Genomic DNA, 23,086 nt, shown 5'->3' on the forward strand with positions numbered 1-23,086 from the left:
CTGTCTGTCTAGTTGATATGAAATGAATGCCAGCAATAGATTATTGCCAAACAATCATTCAGCTCAGATGAAAAGGAGCAAGATATAAAATGGAAAGAGGATGTGGTTTTCGAAGAATTGAAGCCTGAAGCAACTCTCATGAATTTCAACCACAGCAATTCAGAGAGCATCACTGGTAAGCTGATGAGTTAATTAAAAGGTGCTTGTAGATGTTTTGGAAATTATAGCTGCTTCAAAGCTGCAATCTTCAGTACTTTATATTGAACTTTAGAACTGTCTCAAATTTACGGTGAAGCAATGCCTTTATTAGCCCAAACTCAAGGTAGATTAAATGGCATGTAAATTTTTCCAAAATGCTTGAGCAGGCAGATCATATTAAAAATTAGGAAAAAAGTTTGGGGAGGGGAAGAAAGAAAAGCATCTAAACCAGCTCCTTTAAAAAGGAATGCTGCTGTTTTGAATGAAGGATAAATTAAAATACTAATAAAAGCTGAAGTAAGAGAGAAATCCATCTTAAAATCAGTGCAATAGGTTAAAAACTATTGATTTTTTTAGTTAGGGATAATTGATTTCTAACAAAGGTGAACATTTAAGACTTGTGCTGTTTCTCACTGGCCTTAGTTCAAATCCAAATGGATAAAATTATCGTATTTTTTGGAGTATAAGACACACTTTTTCCCCCCTAAAAGAGGGTGAAAATTTGGGTGCGTCTTATACACTGAATGTAGCCCTGCCTAGCCTCCGAAAAGGAGGTTTCAGAGGCTGAATAAAAAAGCAAGGCACAGAGCTCACAACCAATGAACCTGTTGCTAAAGTTCACCTCTGGGAACAGCTGATTGGGGGTATTCCCAGAGGCCGATCGACCCCAATAAGCTTTTTTCTTATTTTCCTCCCCAAAAACTAAGGTATACACTGGTGCGTTTTATAGTCCAAAAAATACGGTAGTCATTTTGTTTCAGAATCTTGAAAACCATTTATTCAGCAAAGAAAATAATGGATTTCTTCCAAAGTTGATCTCTAGTATGTTGTCTGCATATATCTTTAGATGTTTGCCCTAATGAAGACCTTCCTGAAGTAGAACTAGTGAGCATGCTAGAAGAACAGCTGCCTCAGTACAAATTACATGTGGATTCTTTATATCTTCCTGTAAATGATGACTGGATCCAGTCAAGAAGTTCTCACAGTCATGGTCCTGAAATTTCTTCTCCTGTTCTGGCTGAGGAGGCACTCCATTATATGAGTAAGTATCCCAATACAAATATAAGCATTCAGGATTCAGTCAACCTGCAAAAACAACTGAAGTACCTCCAGATTTGGAGAACAGTGTGTTTTCCAAAATTGGTACAAAGAACCAGGCTTGGATATATAACTATATACTACTAAGATTCTCAAATCTGTAACGTTTATCTGTGTTAAACAGTCCAGCATAGGGCAATATGTTTTGAACCAATACCCAAGTAGGCTAATTTACAGAATGTGTCCAAAATCTAGGACCCATCACTCCCATGGAATTGAAATTTGGCAAATTTTATAAAAGATTTTATGACATAAAAAATATTATAAAAGATTTTATGACATAATACAAAATGTCATAAAACATTTCCTGTGGTCAACTCCTAATGTTTGATTGTGCTATATGGTTTGACATGGGTTACTTTATATCTCTGAATATCTCCCTAAATTTTTAAGAACTTTTCCAGCACGTTAGAAGCTCTGCCATTGTTGAAGGCATTAAAGAATATAGTAGGGACCCAAGGGATCACAGGTTGTCCTTTTTCTCATAAAATTTTAAAAAATAGGGGAATGCCCTATGAACATTGTTCTTGTTAAGTGCACTGTTGGAGAATAAACAACAATGAACAGAGTTGTTAAAATGGCATTGATTGCAGATTATGTATAAGGCAATAACATCAGCCTATGTCAAGCCCTACAAAACAAGACTATTAAAATCTCTTCCTGCTACCAAAAACAATGTACCCGTTGGTTAAATATTGGCTTATACAACTTTTTTATTACCTGTATTTTTGATCACCTTATATGCAGTGTGGGTGTGTTTAGCTTTCTGATCTTTAGGATTGAGCTTTCAGTCCACCCAGTAAAGTAAACTGAAATTCAATATTGACTAAAGAAATTAGCGCAGTTTCTTTAAGGAGCTGCTGGCAAATATACGCTATGGCAATGATGCTTCTGCTAGATCCAAAGCACTTTTCCACTTCAGATTGAAATACTGGATTCCTCTAATCTTGTATTACATTAGTGTGCTAATACCTATGGTAGAAAAATAGATTTGTCAGTGAAGTTAAACTCCTAATATGATTGTGATATTCTGCATTTAATGCCCTTTATAATTCCAAAACTATGATTGTGGTATTCCTCATTTAATGCCCTTCATAATTCCAAAACTAGAAAACTAGTTGACTTCTGTATTCAAAACTGCAATAGCCAATATTGCAGTATAGCTCCTCCTATTTTATGATACTTCTACTTGGAGAAATGTTTATTTGATAGCTGAGTAAATACGAGGGAGTGTTGCTTGCAGGTTCAGCAGCATATGTACTGCAGAACAAAAAATAAAGGCTAGCCATGACTTCAGCTTGGATGCAGTTCTTCTAAACTACTCCTAATATATAAGTTGTTAGATGGATATGGCCCTAGATAAAAGGGATGTGAACCAAAATGAAGAGCTACTCATGGGTTTCACTCTACAAGGTAAGTGTACATTACCTTAGCCAATATATAAACATTAGCCAATATATATATATCTTTACTAGATTTTCCAGAAAATCTGAGAGCTTTATAAAAACTATGCATTTTTATAAAGTTTATAATTGACGTTTGGATTTTTGATGTTTGCTACCTGATTACAAATGAGAAAGTCCTGAAATTCAACTTCTTCAAAAGCTAAGCAATTTTAATAAGGTCTTTCTGTCTTAGACTGTAAGAAAAAACTGAATACAATCCACAACTGAATACGTAGTTGTGTAAAGTAAAATACCGTAAACTTTGCATAGGCAAGAGATCGTAAGAAGGAGAGTATTTTCACTGATTATCCATTTTTCTGTTATTTCTTTCCACCTATTGTCACTAAAAATCTCTCCCAAAAGCTTGGGAGATCATTTGGAACCCAGATTGCTGCAATGAGGAAGAATACGTATTAAAATGGCTACGCCTTTATGGACAGAAGAACATCTAGTTTATAATGCAAAATCTTCAATAATTTGTATGTTACTTCTGAAAGTAGAAGGAACCCATGTGTTTATACTTGTGCAATTTTATTTTGGATATTTTCTTAGTAGATTTTTGACATTGTTGTATAATACTTAAGAAACATGATAACTTGGGTTCTCCTATCTGTGACTTACTGGTTAAACTGAGCAGGCTTTTGACTTTTCCTTTTAATAAAAATGGACACTGGTAACTGGGTCTGTCTTCCTCTCTAATAAATTGTAAATTGTTAGGATATAAATAGATCCACATAAGAGATTTGTCATATGTCTGTTTCCTGTTTGTGTGATACAGAGGGTATTGCTGCATAGAATAATAAATTTGTGTCTTGGCTACATTTTTTTCTTTACAACCCAAAGAAGAAAAAAATTATATACAGTAAAGAGGATTGGGACTGTGTCTATCTGCCTGTCTTGACTATTTGCCCTTCAGCTAGATAGATACTTTTAAAGAGAATTGAACTAAATTTGGTCTTGTAGGGATGGAAATGATTCAGAATTTTGCTGACTTTTCTACTCTATCCTCTCCTCTCCTCCTTGGTCACCTGACCCAAAATAGAACTATTATTAAACTTTTGAAGAAGAAAAATCCAAAAGCCATTCTCTGCAAGTTTTTGTTACTTTATTTTTTGCCTAAAGTTAAAAAAATCAAAACTTCTGGTGACTACTGTACAACAACCTGGGATTTTTCTTTGAAATAACACAGAAATAGTCCTGCCACTGCTATCCATGATAAATATATAGTACTTCATGACTTGAACATGCAGACCTTTATATACCAAAAATTATTTTTCTGTGAAAACTTTTTTCTCTTATTTTCTTTCATTAGAATTTATTCCACAAAAATATAATGCAACAAAGTCTGAATGTCTTTTTTCCTATTCTTCTTCTTTAATTACTGATCTTTGCTTTTTTTTTTTACATTCTCAAGTATGTTATTCTTGGAGTATATTATTTTCATTTGTTTAAATCACATTAAGGAATTGTTTTGTTTTTCAGTTGCTGGCACAGATAGAGGAGAGCATGTACCCAAAAATTGCAATGATATTGAAGTAATCACTCATCTGTTGGCTGAGGTAAAATTGTTGTTGTTTTATAACTAAACATAATTTTACAAATTGGAAATAAATATTTAAAATTTGAGAAAGAAACAGATAATGTTACTTTAGTTTAGTTTAGTTTAGTTTTAGTTTTATTAAATTTGTATACCGCCCTACTCCCAAAGGACTCAGGGCGGTGAACAGGCACAGGATAAAATACAGAAATACAAAAGTTAAGAACAATTTAAAACCAAATTAAATGATTTAGCCCACGACAATTAAAATCCCAATAAATTTAAAACAAATTAAAATTTCAATTTAAAATTTAAAAGAAAGGGGAGAAAAATTAGGCCAGGCCGGCTTGCTGGAATAAGAGGGTCTTAAGAGCACGGCGGAAGGTGCGCAGATCCGGGATCCTCCGTATCTCCGGGGGGAGCTCGTTCCAGATAATAGGTGCCCCACAGAGAAGACCCTCCCCCTGGGGGCCGCCAGTCGACACTGCTTGGCTGACGGCACGCAGAGGACCCCTCTCTATGAGAGCGTACCGGCCGGTGGGAGGCTATTTGTGGTAGTAGGCGGTCTCGTAAATAACCAGGTCCTAAGCCATGGAGCGCTTTAAAGGTGGTAACCAAAACCTTGAAGCGCACACGGAAGACCACTGGGAGCCAGTGCAGCTCGCGCAGGAGAGGTGTTACACTGGAGCGCCATGTTGCTCCCATAACCACCCGCGTGGCCGCACTCTGCGCCAGTTGGAGCCTCCGCGTGCTCCTCAAGGGGAGCCCCATGTAGAGAGCATTACAATAGTCCAGGCGGGAGGTGACGAGGGCATGAGTGACTGTGTGTAGGGAGTCCCGATCCAGAAAGGGATGCAACTGGCGAATCAGGCGAACCTGATGAAAAATCCTCCCGGTCACGGCCGTCAAGTGCTCTTCTAAAGACAGCCGTGAATCCAGGAGGACACCCAAGTTGCAAGCCCTCTCCGTGGGGGCCAGCGATTCACCCCCAATAGTCAGCGATGGCGTCAACTGACTATATCGGGACGTCGGAAACCACAGCCACTCGGTCTTGGATGGGTTGAGCCTGAGCCTGTTCCTCCCCATCCAGATCTGCACGGCCTCCAGACACCGGGACATCACTTCAAGGGCATCGTTGGGGTGGTCCGGGGTGGAGATGTACAACTGAGTATCATCAGCGTACTGATGGAACTTCACCCCGAAGTTCCATCAGCAGTTTAGTAGTGTTGTTGTTAGGGTGCTCAAATTCCAACACCTTAATCTTTCACTGATGTGATTCAAACTTGGTCTAAATCTATGGTAGAATCTCATACAAAATGTTACCATTAGAATAAATAGTAAAGACCTTGCTGGGCAACACTATTCTTTTACAGTCCAAATTTCAGCCTGATTTTAAAACTGAAACAATAGCCAGTGGAGTAGGATACAGGCTGGGAAAAACAGCTCAAAGTTTTATTTTCCTCAGAATAAATCCTGAGAGCAACAAAGACTGTAGAAACATTTTTGGGCCTTAGTCTCAGACTCTTTGCCCCTAGGAGAATAGGAACTAGTAAGATGAAATCAGCAAAAAAGTACAGCCTGAACGACCAGAATTATTGGAAATGACCTTGAGAGAGTCCAGACTGGCCAGCAATCAAATAAGTGACAGCTGAGCCCACAGAAGGAATGGGGACATGGCAAATGCCCTTAGAAAGGATTCTTTCTAGTTTCTTGGACTGTTAAGGCAAAGGGGGTGGTGGAAGATATACTTTCAGATTTGCAAGATTCTGTTAATGTAACCTTCAAATAAAGATAGATATTAATACTCCTGGGTGTAATTGTCTGGATTATCTTTTAAAGATGACAGTTATCCTTTTCAGAGTTGCTTTCCTTAGTAGCTTGTGCTTCTATCCATTCCTCCAATGTTTCTTTCCTTGCTGTGTTAATGATTGCTAGCATTGGTATGTATATCTGGGCCTTTTGTGACTTGGCATAATTATCTTATTTTTCCAAGACTTCATTTTTTTGATTACAATTATTTATTCTTTGATCAAGCGAAATGTGGTGGCCTAGTGGTGAAAGAACTCGCCTCCCACTTGGAAGGTTGAGAGCTTAATCCTACATAGTGACAGATGTTTCTCTCCTAGGGTGAAAAGAAAAATACCTCTGCAAATTCCGCCTGGCATCAGGAAGGGCATCCAGCCAATAAATGCTCAGCTCCATCCAATCGCCCTGACTCTCTTCTGAATTAAGGGATTACAGGATTGTAAAAAGGGAGCTTTAAATTATTAATTCTTTGATATTCCAGTGTCAGATTTATATTAGAACCATGGCCACATATTCAAAAATAACTTGGACATTGATTAAAAAAAAAACCCATTTACAAAAGAAAACTGAAGCTGTTTATTTCAAAGTTTAGTTCTCAGTTAATGCTTGATGCAGATTCTAAGTAAAGTGGGGAAGGATGTCTTCCCATTCAGTAACAGAGTGAAAGGTTAACTCCAGATTTGGGTGGAACTTTCTACTTTGGGGAACAGGTATCCAAGGCACCCACAGAACACAAGAGTTTGGAAGTTGAAGATTAGAGATCTCAAGAAAGGAAATGACTTGTGTTTGTAGTACAGCTGATTCTAGATTCCCTCCCCGCCCCCACAAGGGCTAGTTCAGAGGTTTGATGGATAGTAATGGTTTTTATGTTACTTTGGATTTCTATCTGTTTTTAAATACCAAATATTTGAAAAAGATCCTGGGTTTTCCTGAATGCCGCTACTTTATCAAACTTAAAACTCTCTCTTTTCTTCATTTTTATGCGCAAATGAAAAAAATGCTAGCATTTGAATAACTTCTTTGGGGGAGAAATAATGCAGTTTTTAATGGTTTTCTGAGCAGAAAGATCGGGATCTAGAACTTGCAGCACGGATTGGACAAGCCCTTCTTAGACGAAACCATAGCCTAACTGAGCAAAATGATGTTCTGGAAGATCAGCTGGGTCAAGCCTTTGACAAAGTAAGTGAACAAATTTAAGCTTTGGGGATTCTAAGAGGTTAATGTATTGTGTAAGCATCTGGTGAAGTTATATTAAGTATGAAAGCTGCTTATTGAAATCAGATGAAAACTTTCAATCTATTGATGTTAGAAGCTTTCTTTACTACAAAGTTTCAAGTTAGTCTTTGTTTACTGAAGAAAGATGAAAGAATTTTGAAGGCTACTTTATTTATTTCAAATGTGGAAGTGTATATTATATTATTATGCAGAGCTGAATATTTCAGCTGAACTCTTGCTTGTGTACTTTATTTTTTGCACTTTCAAACTATTCTTTATGCTGCTGCATCCTAAATAAAGAGTAAAAATAGGAATTACATTCCCTGTAAAGTACATAAAATTTGAGTAATATTTGCTTGTATGTAGTTATATATACAATATTCCCAATTCTCATGATTCTTCTTTTTTAACCTTTTAAAATAGAAAAATGTTTTTAAAAAAACAAAGAATCCCAGAACATATTTGAAAGCATTTGATTCAGCAACTTTAGTGAAGCCTAGGTCTATATAATATTTAGACTGGTGCTCATTTAATTTAGGTTCCAGGGAAGAGCATTGAGATATAACTGAAATAAATAAAACTTACCCATTGCTGTAATGCATTTTAATCTCACTAGATACAGGAAGCAACTGCACCATATATAGATATATTACATTATAAATAAAGAATTCTGCTGTTTGATGAATATAGAAAAAGCTCTTTATTTTCCTAGAATTAAAAAAAACACTGAATGAAGGACTGATAAATATTTCTTAAAGCTTTAGACTGTTGTTTTTAAAAAGGTACTTCTGCCAAGGAAAATTATGTAAATTTTACATTATTGAATTTTGGATAATGACAGTTGAGGAAAGAAAATATAATAATTGGAACATGGAATGAGCAAAGATATCTTCCATTAATATTTCTAAGCCTTCTTATAAAAATGTAAGTTGGAGGAAATCCATATTTGATACTATTTTTTTAAAGTGGGAGGAGATTAGCATATTCTGAAGAAGTGGTAATGGAAATAGCAGTATAATTGTATTTTAACTTGTCTGTTGATTCACTAGCATAAATTGCATTGTTTTGATAAATGGTTATGTTTAATAAACAAAAATGCTTTAAAATCAGATTCATCAGCTACAACATGAGCTAACAAAAAAAGATGAACTGCTTCGTGTGGTATCCACGGCTTCTGAAGAAAGTGAGACTGACTCTAGCTGTTCCACACCACTTCGCTTCAATGAGTCCTTCAACTTGTCACAGGGTTTCTTACAGTTGGATATCTTACAAGATAAACTCAGGGAACTGGAAGAGGAAAATCTATTACTTCGAACAAAGGTAAATTACATTCTTATTCCTTTTGAGTATTATTAATTGAATATAAATCCAAGCATTAAAAAAGGATATATTAACATGGCTAAGGTCATGCTTATGGAAGAAGTGATAAGTAGGATTGTTCAACCAAAAAAGGACAGCAAAAAGCTTCCAAAGGGTATCTCCAAACTGAAGAAATGAACATCAGAATGCAATGTAGATGCAAATGACCCAAAAACAATTTTAACTTCACATGGATGCTGTGAGATCTGAGATGACAGTGACTGACCAGAACAGAAATGTAAGCTGACATTGGATGCTTCAGTGAAAAAAAATTTGCAGTGTGACTGCTATAAAAAAAAGGCGAACTCTCTTATTTGGGTCATTACAAATTGAAAATAAAATTAGCAATATTATAATTTTGTTTTAAATGAAATAAGTGCCACAATGAGTTATTGTATTTGTAATTCTATCATAGAGCTACAACCAGTGGTGTAGATCCAAAGACATCCATTAGTGGAAATATTCCTCTCTCCCTCAGAATGTTCCTTTAGGTTCTTCTGAAGAACCTTCTGTTGGAGTTGGATTATAAATACTCCCCTAACATTGAATATATTCCAGAGTAAACATTTTGTTATACAGAGAATGGGAAAAAAGAATATTTTTACAGATAGTGTTCCTCTTAAAATTAATGAAATACTTAAATTTTTGAAGGCACGCCATTTGAAGACTGAAACTATGACATACGAAGATAAGGAGCATCAGCTAGTCACTGACTGTGTTAAAGAAATAAGTGAGTATTCGGAGCATGTCTTCCACAGAGAATAGACGTTTAGATACAAATTTAGTTCACCTTCATTACTCCAGGTTTGAGCTCTGTACTATTCTTAACTTCATTTGGTCCTTTAAAAGGCAGTATTTCAGGGTCTGTGCAGATATAATTGAATTGCAATTTATATCAAGCCCCATAATTGGCCATACTTGCTTGAGTGCAATGGGTTGTAATTCAAATAATTAGCAGGTAAATACCCCATGTTAAAATTTTATACATGAATAGAAACGTGTAAACATTTTAATTACATTTTTCCTATCAAGTTCAATTTCTCTAATCTTTTATCTGCCAATCTTTAAATATGGTTATTAATTGTGAATCCACTAGCCTTCAAATTAAGTATTAACAAACCTTGCTATTAAGCAGGGTATTAAAACTAGAGTGTTGAACTGGGTTTAAAAACTTGATTAATGGAGAATCCTTGTTGTGGAGACCTACAATTCAAGCAGGCACAGTTATTTAGTTTGCATTTTCTTGGATTTTGCTTAAAATAAGTATTGTACGAAAGGCTTTAAGAAGTTTGTTTTTCAGAAAGGATGATATACTTCTGGTTTCTTAACAAAGCATATATATCTTAGAGGAAACAAATGCTCAGATTGCAAGAATGAGTGAAGAACTGATGAGGAAGGATGAGGAGCTGATTAACTACCAGGAGGAAATCTCATCCCTTTTATCTCAGATTGTTGATCTTCAGCATAAGATCAAAGAGGTAGGTGTGCAGAAGGGAAATGATGAAAGTCAAAGCGTTACCTGTATTAAGAAGGTAATACTTCTAACAGAGCTCATATGGGATTAAATAATCATATTTTGTATATCCTCAGCATGTAATTGAAAAAGAAGAATTGAAGCTGCATCTACAAGCTTCTAAAGATGCCCAGAAACAGCTGACAGCAGAGGTATTGATGCCATCTACTTCCCCATTTTTGATGTAGAGAACAAATATGGAAAAGAATAAAATGTAAACATTTTACATGAGAATATTCATATTTGTCCTGAATATTGATGGAGAATTTCTGGTGCACCGCTTTGATTTGGATTCCGTTCACTTTGTTTTGGTTTAACAAATGAAGAAAAAACAGAATCTTTAAAATAGAAGCCACATTAATTTTTATTCATTGTTTAAATATTTTCCCACTGCCAGAATATTATGGCCAAAATGCTGGATGGAGAAAGAAGCCATGAAACATATATCAAATGGTTCATGGTGCAATTCTGTATATGTTTGTGTTGAGGCATAATTCACTGTGTTGATTTACACCAGACTTTTGCAGAACTGATGTGTTGCTTCTCTGTTGCTAAAGGGATCAATATGCCCTTTAGCAACAGACAAGGCTTTGGAAGGCTTTTGGTTGTCCCTGAAGTATGGCAAGAAGACCTTTGGAGGGTCTTAAGGCAGCATTAAACCTTCAGGAGACTCTGGCTAAACTGTACTTGATGCCATGAAATTGGTACATAGACCTAATATTTACTATAGTAGTTATAGGTTTCTGGCCTTATATAGTACATGCAAATAAATTTAAAGTATTACTTAAAAAGCAAGATTGCTTCCAATGTTATCATTCCTGGTTTTACCAGAACAGATTCCTCTTCTCTTAGGCAGCTTCTTGGGCTCCCCTCAAATCTGTTCCAGCAGAAAAGAAATGCACTGGAGAAAAGAAGGCCACTGTGCAATGCTGGTGTTGGCTTTTGGGGGGCGGTGGGGGGGGGGCGGTTTCTATAATAATTTACATAACATTTATTAATTTTTAGCAGCTGTTAACATATTTCAGCAAAATAAGTATTTAATTAGAACTATCAATTGTAGCAATAGCAATATCACTTAGATGTATATATCGCTTCACAGTGCTTTACAGGCCTCTTTAAGCGGATTTACAGCATATTTCCCCCAACGGTCTGGGTCCTCACTTTACCGACCTTGGAAGGATGGAAGGCTGAGTCAACCTTAAGCCAGTGAGAATCGAACTGCCAAACTGTTGGCAGTTGGCAGTCAGCAGAAATAGCCTGCAGTACAGCATTCTAACCACTGCACCACACGACTCATTGTAGTTGGTCTGTCTTCTGTTTATTATACGGGTAGTGTTCAACTTATGACCACAATTGATCCCAAAATTTCTGTTGTTAAGTGAGACAATTGTTAAGTGAATTTTGCTCCATTTTACAACCTTTCTTGCCACAGTTATTAAGTAAATCTGGCTTCCCCATTGATTTTACTTGTCAGAAAGTCCCAAAGCTGATCACATGTCCTTGGGACACAGCAACGGATATAAATATGAACCAATTGCCAAACATCTGAATTTTGAACACATGACCATGGGGATGCTGCAAAGGTTGTAACTGTGAAAAATGGTTTTAAGTCATATTTTTCAGTGCTATTTTAACTTTGAACTGTCACTAAATGAACTGTTGTAAATCGAGGACTACCTGTATCAGCAATTGATTAATGTATGACTTCAGAAAAGTTCCGGTGATAATTTCTTTGGATTACATGTAAATAGCTTCTTCAGTACCTTTTGTTCTCACGGCTGAGTAAATGATCGACCTTTTATATTTTAAGCTACATGAGGTCCAAGAGCGGAATGTGGAATGTCTGGGGATGCTGCATGAATCCCAAGAAGAAGTGAAAGGATTGCGCAGTAAAACTAGCCAAGCTGCCCTTCTCTGTCGACCCCAGTTGTGTGGAGCATTTCCTGTGGTAACATAAGCTTTCTGACTGTAGCAGATTTCATTAGTTAAGCTCTTTCATCCTGCCAATAAAATTTCAAGGGCAAACTCAAACTGATCTTTGGAAGAGAAAGTTGGCACCAGTGTTCCTTTCTAAATTTAGCTTCTTTATCTACATCCTATCTTATTCCATATTGGCTGAGTAACTTTTTTCATTTGGAGAACAAAGAAGACAATATTGAACAAGGACTGACACTCTTCTTGTTTCTATCTTAATTTTATTGTTGTGAATTCATGAGTAGTGGAAGAAACACTACGCTGCATGTGCTAGAGTTGCAACTAAGATTTGTGTCCACCATCTCTTTCTGACTTCACTCTCATTATAACAGACTCTCCTATATACTTCTCAAGCAGTTTCTTTTTCTGCTATGTATTACCGTATTTTCCGGCGTAAAGACGACTTTTTAACACATGAAAATCTTCTCAAAAGTTGGGGTCTTACATGCTGGGTGTCGTTCTCCTGTAACCAGGCAGACCAGCCCGAAAGGCTCTGACGAGCCTTAAATGGCTCTGGCGATCCAAGCTCTGATGATCCCAGTTGAGTTGCCTGCTAATCAGGCAACTCAGCTGGGATCGCCAGAGCCATGTAAAAGGAAAAAAGTTTTCCCCCTCCAGCTTGCTTACCTTAGCTGCTAGTCGCAATGCTTGCCTTGCTTCGCTTGCCTGAATCCATTCCATCAGCAAGCAACTCCCTGCCTGCAATCAAGCAGGCAGGGAGTTGTGGACTTCAACTCCCAGAATTCCTCAGCCAGCAAAACAAAGCTGGCTGAGGAATTCTGGGAGTTGAAGTCTACAAGTCTTAAAGTTGCCAAAGTTGGAGACCCCTGTTCTATTGGGTAAGTTTTTTTCCCCTTTGGGATCTTTAAAAAAAACAGTTAATTGGGGGTTTTTTTAGTTGTTCTTTTTTAGACCTAGCCATTTAAAGTTTAGGAAGTTTTAAATTTAGCTTTCATATAAAAATAAAAATAAAATAAAATAAAATAATATTTGTGCAGCTTTCTGAGATTTAGTGTGTTTTTGTAGTGTATCACTCTAACTACACAAACACACAAAATCTCACAAAGCTGTACGTGGAATTTTGTGTGTGAAAAGTGTGAAAGTTGGTTTTTTGGGCTTTTTGTGGCTGTGTGAGGTTCCTGCTTGTTGCAGGGGCCATTTTGGGTCTAGCACAGCTGCTTTTACATTGTGGGTGAGCCAGTTGTGTTGTGTTGTGTGTGAGTAAAGTGTAAAAGTTGTTTTTTGGGGCTTTTTGTGGCTGTGTGAGGTTCCTGCTTGTTGCAGGGGCCATTTTGGGTCTAGCATAGCTGCTTTTACATTGTGGGTGAGCCAGTTGTGTTGTGTTGTGTGTGTGTAAAGTGTGAAAGTTGTTTTTTGGGGGGCTTTTTGTGGCTGTGTGAGGTTCCTGCTTTTTGCAGGGGCCATTTTGGGTCTAGCACAGCTGCTTTTACATTGTGGGTGAGCCAGTTGATGTTTTTTAATTTTTATTTGGTGTGCATTGGAAGAGGGGTAGTCTTATATGGCGAGTATAGCCCAAACCCTATATTTTAACAGGAAAATTTGGGGGTCGTCTTATTCGCCCGTCTTATACGCCGGAAAATACGGTAGTTTCTGAATACTGAGGGAAAAGGAAGGAACAGATTCCTTGGACAGATCTTTAATTATCTGCTTGTTAAAGATGTCTATAATATTTGCTGATTTGTCCTCTTTTAAGAAAAAAAGAATATTGGGAACACACTAGTCTATGGAAGCTATGTTTTATTTGAATATATAATGCCATGACACTAGAACATATTTCATAAAAAACTATGCAAATTACATTTCCTCATCCTTATATAAGGCTGTATTAATATTACTTGCATTTTTTCTTTGTAGTTGTCCGCTTATACCTGCTAATTTCTTTTGTCTTAGAACTAAATACTTCAAGCATTTATAGTAAAGAAATATTGCCTGAAATATTTTCTTCCTACATAAATAGATTAAGTTTACCCTTAAGCAGGACATCAGAGTAATATCAGTAGAATTACAGTGGCAAAAGCCCTGCCCCTTCTCTCAGTGTATCCTGACATTCCACACCTGCCTGGTAGGGATAGGCTTATATCAAGAATGCCATTCTAATGAACAATCAGTTCTTGTGAATACTTGGAATTACCTTATTCTTTTATTACTGTAGAAAAAAATCTCAATATGACTGTACTATAGAAATTAACCAATGAATTGCCAAAGTAGTGCTGCGGACAGGCTGTCAAAATTACTTCTGAATGGTTTTTAATAGAGCTATTGGTTCCTATTGTACTTTGTTTTTTAATGAGAATACAGTAAATATCCCTTTAGAAAAATGTCTTTGTTCTGAATTATAATTGTCAATTATTTCGGCACCCTTTACATTTTGTTAACATTTGTTAATTTTGCTTGAAACTGAACTTTACAAGGAGTCCTCTAGCAATTATAGACATACACCTAGCACATTAATAGGATAATGGAGGATGAGGAAACTTTTAGATATGAATGTACTGATTTCCTAACTATTCCAAATTAGGTACTTATTTTGTCCTAATTGGAGATTCTTCAAAAGAAGTAATAATTGTTGTAGCACCTTAATTATTTTGTAAACTGAGTTTAAGAAACTTATTAATTCCCACTGTCTTAAATTTGAAGGAATCTTTGGCAGCAGAAATTGAGGGAACAATGCGGAAAGTGCTAAGTTTGGATGAGGAATCACTGTGTAAACAAAAGTAAGTGCACTTCTTGTTTTTCCCCCTGACCTGCTTCGCAGGTTCTTCTGTAGGGCTTCTTCCCTGCTATCAGTATAATATTAAGAGAAGTTGATGTAGTTCCATATGGATAATTTTGTAGACATATTCAAGTATTTTAAAGCTATTACACAATTTATTAATTACACTCTCTAATGTATAAATTGCTGAATGCAAGCTAAAATTAAATCCTTGACTAACGCTTCAGGACTTTTATGTTTAATTCATGCTAAACTCTGAAAGATTATTCCATAATATTCTAAGATAAGAACATATACATTTCCAGTAATTACAAGGCTAGTTTTCTTTCATTAGAAAACCTACCAGAAAATTGTGAAGTCATTTTTGGCATCTTTTACTGCATATTAGGAAAACATTTGCAATAATTTTCTTAAGCTTCCTTGGCACTTGGATATATTACACAATAACTTCTCAATTCACAAGTTAACTTTAAAAAGATCAAGTGGAAGGATCTTCAACATAAATCCCTTTCACATAGGACTCATAATATCTCAGTGCACAAAGTGAACTTGTTTCTGTAACTCTCATAGTGTAAACAGATGGGTGATATAAAGCCTGGCTATCAAAATGAGACGGTGAAAGGAAAATGCATGCATCACTTTATATGCATTGCTCCTGTTCTGCTTTCAAAAGCATGCAGGATCTTTGCCACCACCCAGTCAGTTACTGGTTCATCTCTTCTGGTATGGGTGTTGTTTCAGCAACTGGGGAGAGGTTTTTATCATCCAGAAGAGGTTTGCAAAACCTTTTTGTCTCTTTCCCTTTTTTCCTCCTAGGGTTCAACAGAAACGTATATTTGATACTGTCAAACTTGCTAATGATGTGCGTGGCCGTTCTGCTTCGTGTCCTGTTTCACTGTCCATTCCAGGATCCAACCGTTCAAGTGTTGTCATGACAGCAAAGCCTTTTCATTCTGGCTTGCAATACGTGGAAGGAAAAGGAGCTCAAGCTCTAAAGGCCAGCACAGAGGATGTTTCCAAGTAAGGAAACAGCAGTGTTTGAGCTTCAATTGGCTATGTTATATTTTGTACAACTGCTTTTTATTGGGATGGGTGGGAATTGACAGCAGTTTTTAAGCCAAATTCTGCTTTTTTCTTATATGCTTTATTCAACCTATATGTTGAGTACTATCAAGTACAAAATTGCATATAACCATCCTTCCTATCAGTAACTTAATATGACGCCTGCCATGGAAAACATTTTGACATCATTCAAGTAGTATAATAACATCAATTTAGATCATGAGCAAGCAACAAAGAAAAGATAACTTTACTTCTGTTGCGTAGATTTCCTTCATGGAGTTTTCACCCAACTCTATTCACTGTGGGTGGAGACAGAACAGTTAGGAGACAACTGGGACAGAAGGGAGCTTAGTACAAATCATTTACAGTAACTACCAGAGGAGTACATTATTATTGTTGTTGTTGTTGTTCTTATTGCCTCCAGCAACATGTAACATTATAAATAGAATCATCTACAAAAATAAAAATTATACTAAAAATTAGACAATACAGTTTATGTCCTAATAATTGATGCAATATTCAATTCTGTTTTGATAGGGAAACTCAGAAGCTGAGCCATCCAGGTATCCCTTCAGAAGATGATGTAGCCACTGCTTTACATAAACTTAATCTCCGTTGTCAGAATTACCTGAGTGAAAAATGGTTTTTCGAAGAAGAATGGAAGCGTAAGATACTTTTGCTGGCTGACCAAAAGGAAGAACTCACTGGCTGCAGCACACCTGTAGAGAACTGTCTTTCTTTGAATAGCAGTTCAGAACGTGTTGATTTCTATGGATCTTCTAGCAGCATGCGGTTTCTTCTCCCAGAAAAATTGCAAATTGTCAAACCCCTTGAAGGTAAGGTGATCACAGTCCTGTTTTCTTTTTTTTTTTTTAAGTAATAATTTTTATTAAACAGTTTGTCTTTAAAAACAACACAAAAAACAATCACACATATATAAAAACAAAACATGTCAAAACATAACGTATTGAACATTACATAACATTAATGGTAATTTTACAGCATTTCGTATCAACTGATGTACTTTGCTTTTATAGTTCTCTATCATTTCTATTTACTCTATAGTAGAATAATCGCATTACACACACACACACACACACACACACACACACACACAATATTAAGTGCTGTTAAAGTAGCACTTAGTTGCCAGCTGCCTGCAATTACTGCAAGTTCAAATCTCACCAGGCTCAAGGTTGACTCAGCCTTCCATCCTTTCGAGGTAGGTAAAATGAGGACCCGGATTGTGGGGGCAATAAGCTGACTTTGTATAAAAAAGAACACCGCTTAGGGGGAGGGCCGAAAGCCCTACTAAGCAGGTATATACAAAAGTATGAAGGCTATTGCTTAATGCATTGTAAGCTACCCTGAGTCTCCGGAGAAGGGCGGCATATAAATAGAACTAATAAATAAATAAATAATAAAATATTCATTTGTTCTTATCTACACATTTATATTCATTTATATTTACGTCTCTTTGTTTAATGTTGTTCAGTTACTTTAAGTTAATATTTCAGTAATATTAAGTTAAACATTTCTTGTTCTGATTTCTATTTTCAAGCCAACTGTACATTTTATTCCATATTTCATAATAGTCCGAATCCTCTCTCCCTTTTAACTCCATAGTCATTTTATCCATCTCTGTGCATTCTAGAATTTTCCTAATTACAGTTTTGTCTGACGGTATATTTTTTTGTTTCCAATTTTTTGCGAATGTGATTCTTGCTGCAGTTAGTATGTGCAATATAATGTATTGAAGGTTTTTATTCATTTTCAGGTCCAGTATTCCTAATAAAAACAATTCAGGTTTCAAATCTATTTTTTGCTTTGTAATTTCTTCCAACCATTTTTGAATTTGACACCAATACTTCCTTATGATGGGGCACGTCCACCACATATGGTAGAATGTTCTGGATTTATAGTTACATCTCCAACAATTAGGTGATAAATTGAGATACATCTTGCCTAATCTCCCTGGTGGCAAATGCCACCTATAAAACATTTTATAGAGGTTTTCTTTATAGGTAACTGCTGTTGTGAGTTTATAGTTCCTTTCCCATAGTTTGTTCCACTGCTCTAACAGTCCTGTTTTCAATCACAGTTCACTGTGAGCTTATTATGGTTGTCTTCCATTGGCCACTTTATATCCAATCAATGATCTGGCCTCAGGATCAGTTACCTGATCATTATCCCTCAGATCATTTCCAGATATAAATTGGTGCTGTCCCACAAAGGGGTGTTTGGTTCTGTTTCTTATTATTTGGCATCCAGATTATATGAAGGAAACCATTGAATGCAATTGTACATCTTTTGGTTTCTCTGCCTGATTTACCTCAGCTGTTAAGCCTTTTTATAGTTCTCTGTGTCGCACACCCCAACTCTTATGTTACTGAAAATAATCCACATCCAAGCAAGTTTTTACAATGGAACAAAAACTGTTAGGAAGCAAATAAATTGCTACTGTTTAGTCCATTTTTTTTTCTTTATATGACCCTGTAATCACTTAATTCGGGGTAGAATCAGGGCGACTGAATGGAGCTGAGTGTTTACTGGTTGGGTGCTCTTCCTGACACCTACATGGAGTTTGCAGCAGATATTTTCTGTTTGTGTCTTGAGACAGAAACATCTGCTTCTATCTAGAATTGAACTTTCAACCTTCTGAGTCGGAGACAAGTGTCTTCACCACTAGGCTTCTTGTTTAGTCCATTAAAATGTTATCTAAATATTCACTGAAAATAAATGAGTGAAGGTAGTGCCTTTTTTTTTTATTTAAGCCAAATCATAATGTTCTGCTTTGAAGTAAAACTTTTTGGATTTAAAATCTGAAGGATCCACAAGTGGAAAGGTCCTTTCTAGATTTGTTACTATTTTACAAAATCCCATCAATTTGCATTATATGCAGCAGCCTCAAGCTTTCAATTAATACTTCTTTAGTTGGCTGCCAAGTATTTAGATGTATGCAGTGTTTGAAGGCCTTTTGTGATTTGTACTTCTCCAGGCTCTCAGACCCTATTTCATTGGCAACAGCTGGCTCAGCCCAACCTAGGTACTATTCTTGACCCTCGCCCTGGTGTTGTCACAAAAGATTTTGCACCATTATCTCAGGAGGATGTTTATTACCTTTCTGATTTGGAAGAAGATGAAGAAGAAAGGGATGAAGGGATAACCTTCCAAGTACAGCCCTCTTCACAGGAGGAAAGTAAACAGGCAGTGCCAAAGTCAGTGCCAGGAATTTTCCTCCCACCTGTTAAATTAGCGGCAGTTCCTCATACAGGTAAGGATTTCTGGCATGACCATTACAATTTCTGTTAAATGTTCTAAGCATCAACTGTTGTAGATCTGTTGAAGATCAATTGTTTACTTATTCTATTAAGGTGTGTGATCATGCCCTGTTAAACCAGTTCAGTTCTCACAGGAAGCTATATATTCTTGAGAAATGTGTGGATTTCTATCCCACTTGCAAAAGGGAGGCTCTAGAAACATACTTCCCATTCTCTTAAGATAGAGAGAGGGGGGGGAGAGAGAGGGGGGGGGGAGAGAATTCAGAAACCTCTTGAATGGGGTTGTGTGAAGAGAAACTAGAAGGATTCCTTCCAAATTAGGCAGATACTATCAATGAACAAACTTACTTGTAGTAACTCTCTTCCGTTAATATTACAAAGCTTATGTTTAATTGACAATTTTAAAGTCTGAATCATGTTTTATTCACTATTTTATTGAATGTGATTTTATGTATTCTTTCGTAGAAAAAAACAGTAAAAGATTAACTTACATTCAGTCAAGGATAATGACTAATACAACCAAGTAGATGTTGACAAACACAATTTTGAACTAGTGCTCAAATAATAGTAATTTTACAGTGTGACCATGAGATTGGCTACTTCCTCCCTTGATTTCTCTCTACAAGTATGGTAGTTATTCATCATCATCTTTTAAAAACCCCATAATCCCTTGCGGGGTGGAGTCTGGGCAATTGAATGGAGCTGAGTGTTTACCGATCGAATACCCTTCCTATCGCCAATGTCGAGTTATATTCAGCAGATAAATTCTCATCATGCCCAGAGGGAGAAATATCTGCCTCTACCTAGGATCAAACTCACAGCCTCCTGATTGTGAGGCGAGAACTCCACCTCTAGGCCACCACCTGACTCAAGTACAGTAATTATTGACTTATAAATATTTGTTTAGGTGACTCATGATAATTTTTCACACTTGCAACCATTACAGTACCCCTGTGGTTGTGTGATCAAAATTCAGATGCTTGGCAATTGCTTAACGCATTGTAAGCCGCTCTGAGTCTCTGGAGAAGGGCGGCATATAAAAATAAATTTAAAAAACAAATTGTCTCATATTTATAACTGTTGCAGTGTCCCAGGGTCATATGATCTCCTTTTATAATCCTTTGACAAAGTTAATGGGAAGCCAGATTCACTTAACAACCATGTTACTGCAGTGATTCACTTAACTGTGGCAACAAAGGTCATAAAATGGGGCAATACTCACTTAACAACTGTCTTGCTTAGCAACATAAATTTTTGGGCTCTATTGTCACAGGCTGAGAACTATCTGTACTTGATTTAATTATAGTTAGAGCTTATCTTGGCATGGTACTTATCTGTCATTAACATTAACAAATAGAATTAATCCAGTTCTTGAAATTAATTTGAATAGAATCTTTAAACACTGTTAATTGCAGAAGTGGATTTTGGACCAAAGAAGAGCTGTAGAATGCTTGAACATGTTCCATATTTTTAACTATGATTAACAAATGGGGAAGAATATTTCAACTGTTTCCTAGTTGCCATATTCACAATAGCCCATTCTAAAATAGCAAAATGTGTTTAAAAGTCATAATTTATCTGCCTTAGGCATTATGTTAGAAATATGAGTTAAAGTAACGTAGATCATGTTTTCTTCCATCTATTTGCATTGAATTACTAAATTAATTATGCATTAATTCAGATTTTCATTAGCCTGCTAGCATGTTTCCTACCTCCTTTTCATTATACATGTTATAATTTGCATTGTAGCTTCCAATCCAGGAAAATGTCTTTCTTCTACAAACTCTACATTTACTTTTACTACTTGTAGAATACTTCATCCATCTGATATTACACAGGTTACACCCAGGTAAGGAGGTTTACTATTACTCTTAAAATTTGGTTATATTCAGGCAATATGGAATTGAACATCTACTTTATACACTTGATATATTAATTAACTTAGCAGCATTCACATTTCAATTTTTTAGAAAGCAATGAAAATATAGAAAAGGAGCTAAAACAATATGTATGATGTAATGCAGACTTAAAATTGGCATGGCACAGAGGTTCTGACCTTGAATGCTGACTATCTCTTTCCCTCCTTCCTTTGCACTTTCTACAGAAGTTATTAATAACCGTATTTAATGTGTTTTATCTTCTTGTTTTGTTTTCCAGTACTTTGTATTCTCCCTTGTGCTCCGGAAGTTGTAGCAGTACAAGCAGTGTAATTACAAGCTCTCCACCCATGTTGTATAAGCTTAGTACTGGAGAATTCCTTACTAACAGAAGAGATTCAACTACCACTTTCAGTAGTACTAGAAGTTTAGCAAAGCTTTTGCAAGAACGAGGCATCTCAGCCACGGTTTACAACAGTCCAGTCCAACTTGAAGCACCGCTGCTTCCTCATTCCAAGATACCTGCTGTACCCTCAACACCTCCAAATTCTCCTTTGCATTCCCCTTGTTCTTCTCCTCACCCTTTTGAGTCTCGAGCATGTGTGTCTGAAAACTTTTTGGCCTCTCGACCAGCTGAAACATTATTACATGAGCTGTATGGACAAAAACTCTCAAATCCTTCTGATGCAGGACAGCTGAAGATGAATCTGGTAGAGAGGCTAAAGAAACTGGGGATTGCTAGAGCTGTCAAACAGCCTGAGGCAGGGGGTCATAGAAAGAGTCAGAGGGAAAATAGCTGTCTCCAAAGACAAGGCTCAGGAGTATATGTTAGTGCAGGCAGCAATTTGATGGGGGGCTTGAGAAGAAACCACAGTCTTCCGGTCTTGATTGGAGCACTTACAGGCCCAGTCAGTGCATCTTCCACAATAATGGGAGTCTTGAAAGAGGATTGAGCTATTTAGCATCAAACACTCTTAGTTAGGAAACAGGCTTTGAAATGGAAAGATAATGAAGTCATGTGGCTAAATGGGATATGGGAGGCTCAGCATAAGAAATTGTAAAAATTAAGAAAGGAAGAAAAAGAGAAAACAAAATTCAATCGTTTTGAGACTATTGAAAAAACTTTGTCATGATTAAAAGGAAATAATGCAAACAAATATATTTTCTACCATTGATATTAAAAGAACAAGCAAATGTCTATGCAACTTTATTTTAGAATATGTTTTATTGGATGTCATCCAAGAGATCTGTATGCATAAATAGACCATCTAAAATTATATATGATTGTAAGGAAGTACATTCTTCAAATAACAGGTGCAATCTGTTTATAGAGATGAAATCAGATTTATTCTAATGTAGAAAGATCAGGTGAAATATTCTTTTATTAAGCAATCTCACACATTAGGAGAAATCTAGGAGTGCAAAATTACTATGTACTGTGTTGCACAAACAAAAAACCTCAGCATTTTAAAAAGTCAAGTTTATGTGCTTTGGGAGGTTCTATATACATTGGGAGGATATATTTGGCAAGCAAGCAAGTATTTGTTACTCTATACGTAGCAATATTTGGAAGATGTTTAGCATATTAATGTTGGAATAATCTTGGAGAAAATTCCATACATTTGAAACAATCAGTAGTTAATAAAAGTTATCTCTTTAAAATACATCATAAAAATAACAATTTTCTGATTCTTGGAAAGCTAAGGGAGCTTTCAGGGAGCAACCTTGTGATATTTACAAAATGATAGGCACAACTAATTGTATTAATGTGAAACAGAATGACAGCTATTCAAGCTGCAGTAGACAAAGAATTGCCATTCATAATTAAGTCTAAGATAAATTCCAAGCTTAATGTTTCTGAAGCAATTTTGGGATGGCAGAATTTTGTGTTTCACAAAATCAGCACAGTGGGATAGCTGTGAATGTGAAGCAGAAACAGGAAGGAGAAAAGGCACAAGGCACATAGATTTTTCTTTTATATTTGGAT

The 23,086-nt window shown here is 36.3% G+C and overlaps 1 protein-coding gene across 2 annotated transcripts; it reads left to right on the plus strand.

Annotated features, from left to right (window-relative positions):
- Positions 1-17: 17 nt before the first annotated feature.
- On the plus strand, positions 18-22,415 carry TRAK2 (trafficking kinesin protein 2). Of its 2 annotated transcripts, XM_070933245.1 has the most exons (15): positions 18-175; positions 1,046-1,240; positions 4,224-4,300; positions 7,147-7,263; positions 8,410-8,619; positions 9,310-9,388; positions 10,006-10,136; positions 10,249-10,323; positions 11,982-12,119; positions 14,804-14,880; positions 15,696-15,899; positions 16,479-16,777; positions 18,940-19,215; positions 20,972-21,071; positions 21,380-22,415. In XM_070933245.1, the coding sequence occupies exons 1-15, from the start codon at positions 139-141 to the stop codon at positions 22,050-22,052; spliced, it is 2,688 nt and encodes an 895-aa protein (XP_070789346.1). In that variant the 5' UTR covers positions 18-138; the 3' UTR covers positions 22,053-22,415. The 2 variants fall into 2 exon arrangements, with proteins under 2 accessions (XP_070789346.1, XP_070789347.1); XM_070933246.1 differs by lacking the exons at positions 18-175; positions 1,046-1,240 and adding an exon at positions 2,657-2,709.
- Positions 22,416-23,086: the final 671 nt, after the last annotated feature.

The sequence above is a fragment of the Pituophis catenifer genome, unplaced genomic scaffold, assembly GCF_029215685.1.
Source record: "Pituophis catenifer annectens isolate HBS135680 unplaced genomic scaffold, rPitCat1.0.hap2 SCAF_1, whole genome shotgun sequence".
Lineage (NCBI taxonomy): Eukaryota > Metazoa > Chordata > Lepidosauria > Squamata > Colubridae > Pituophis > Pituophis catenifer.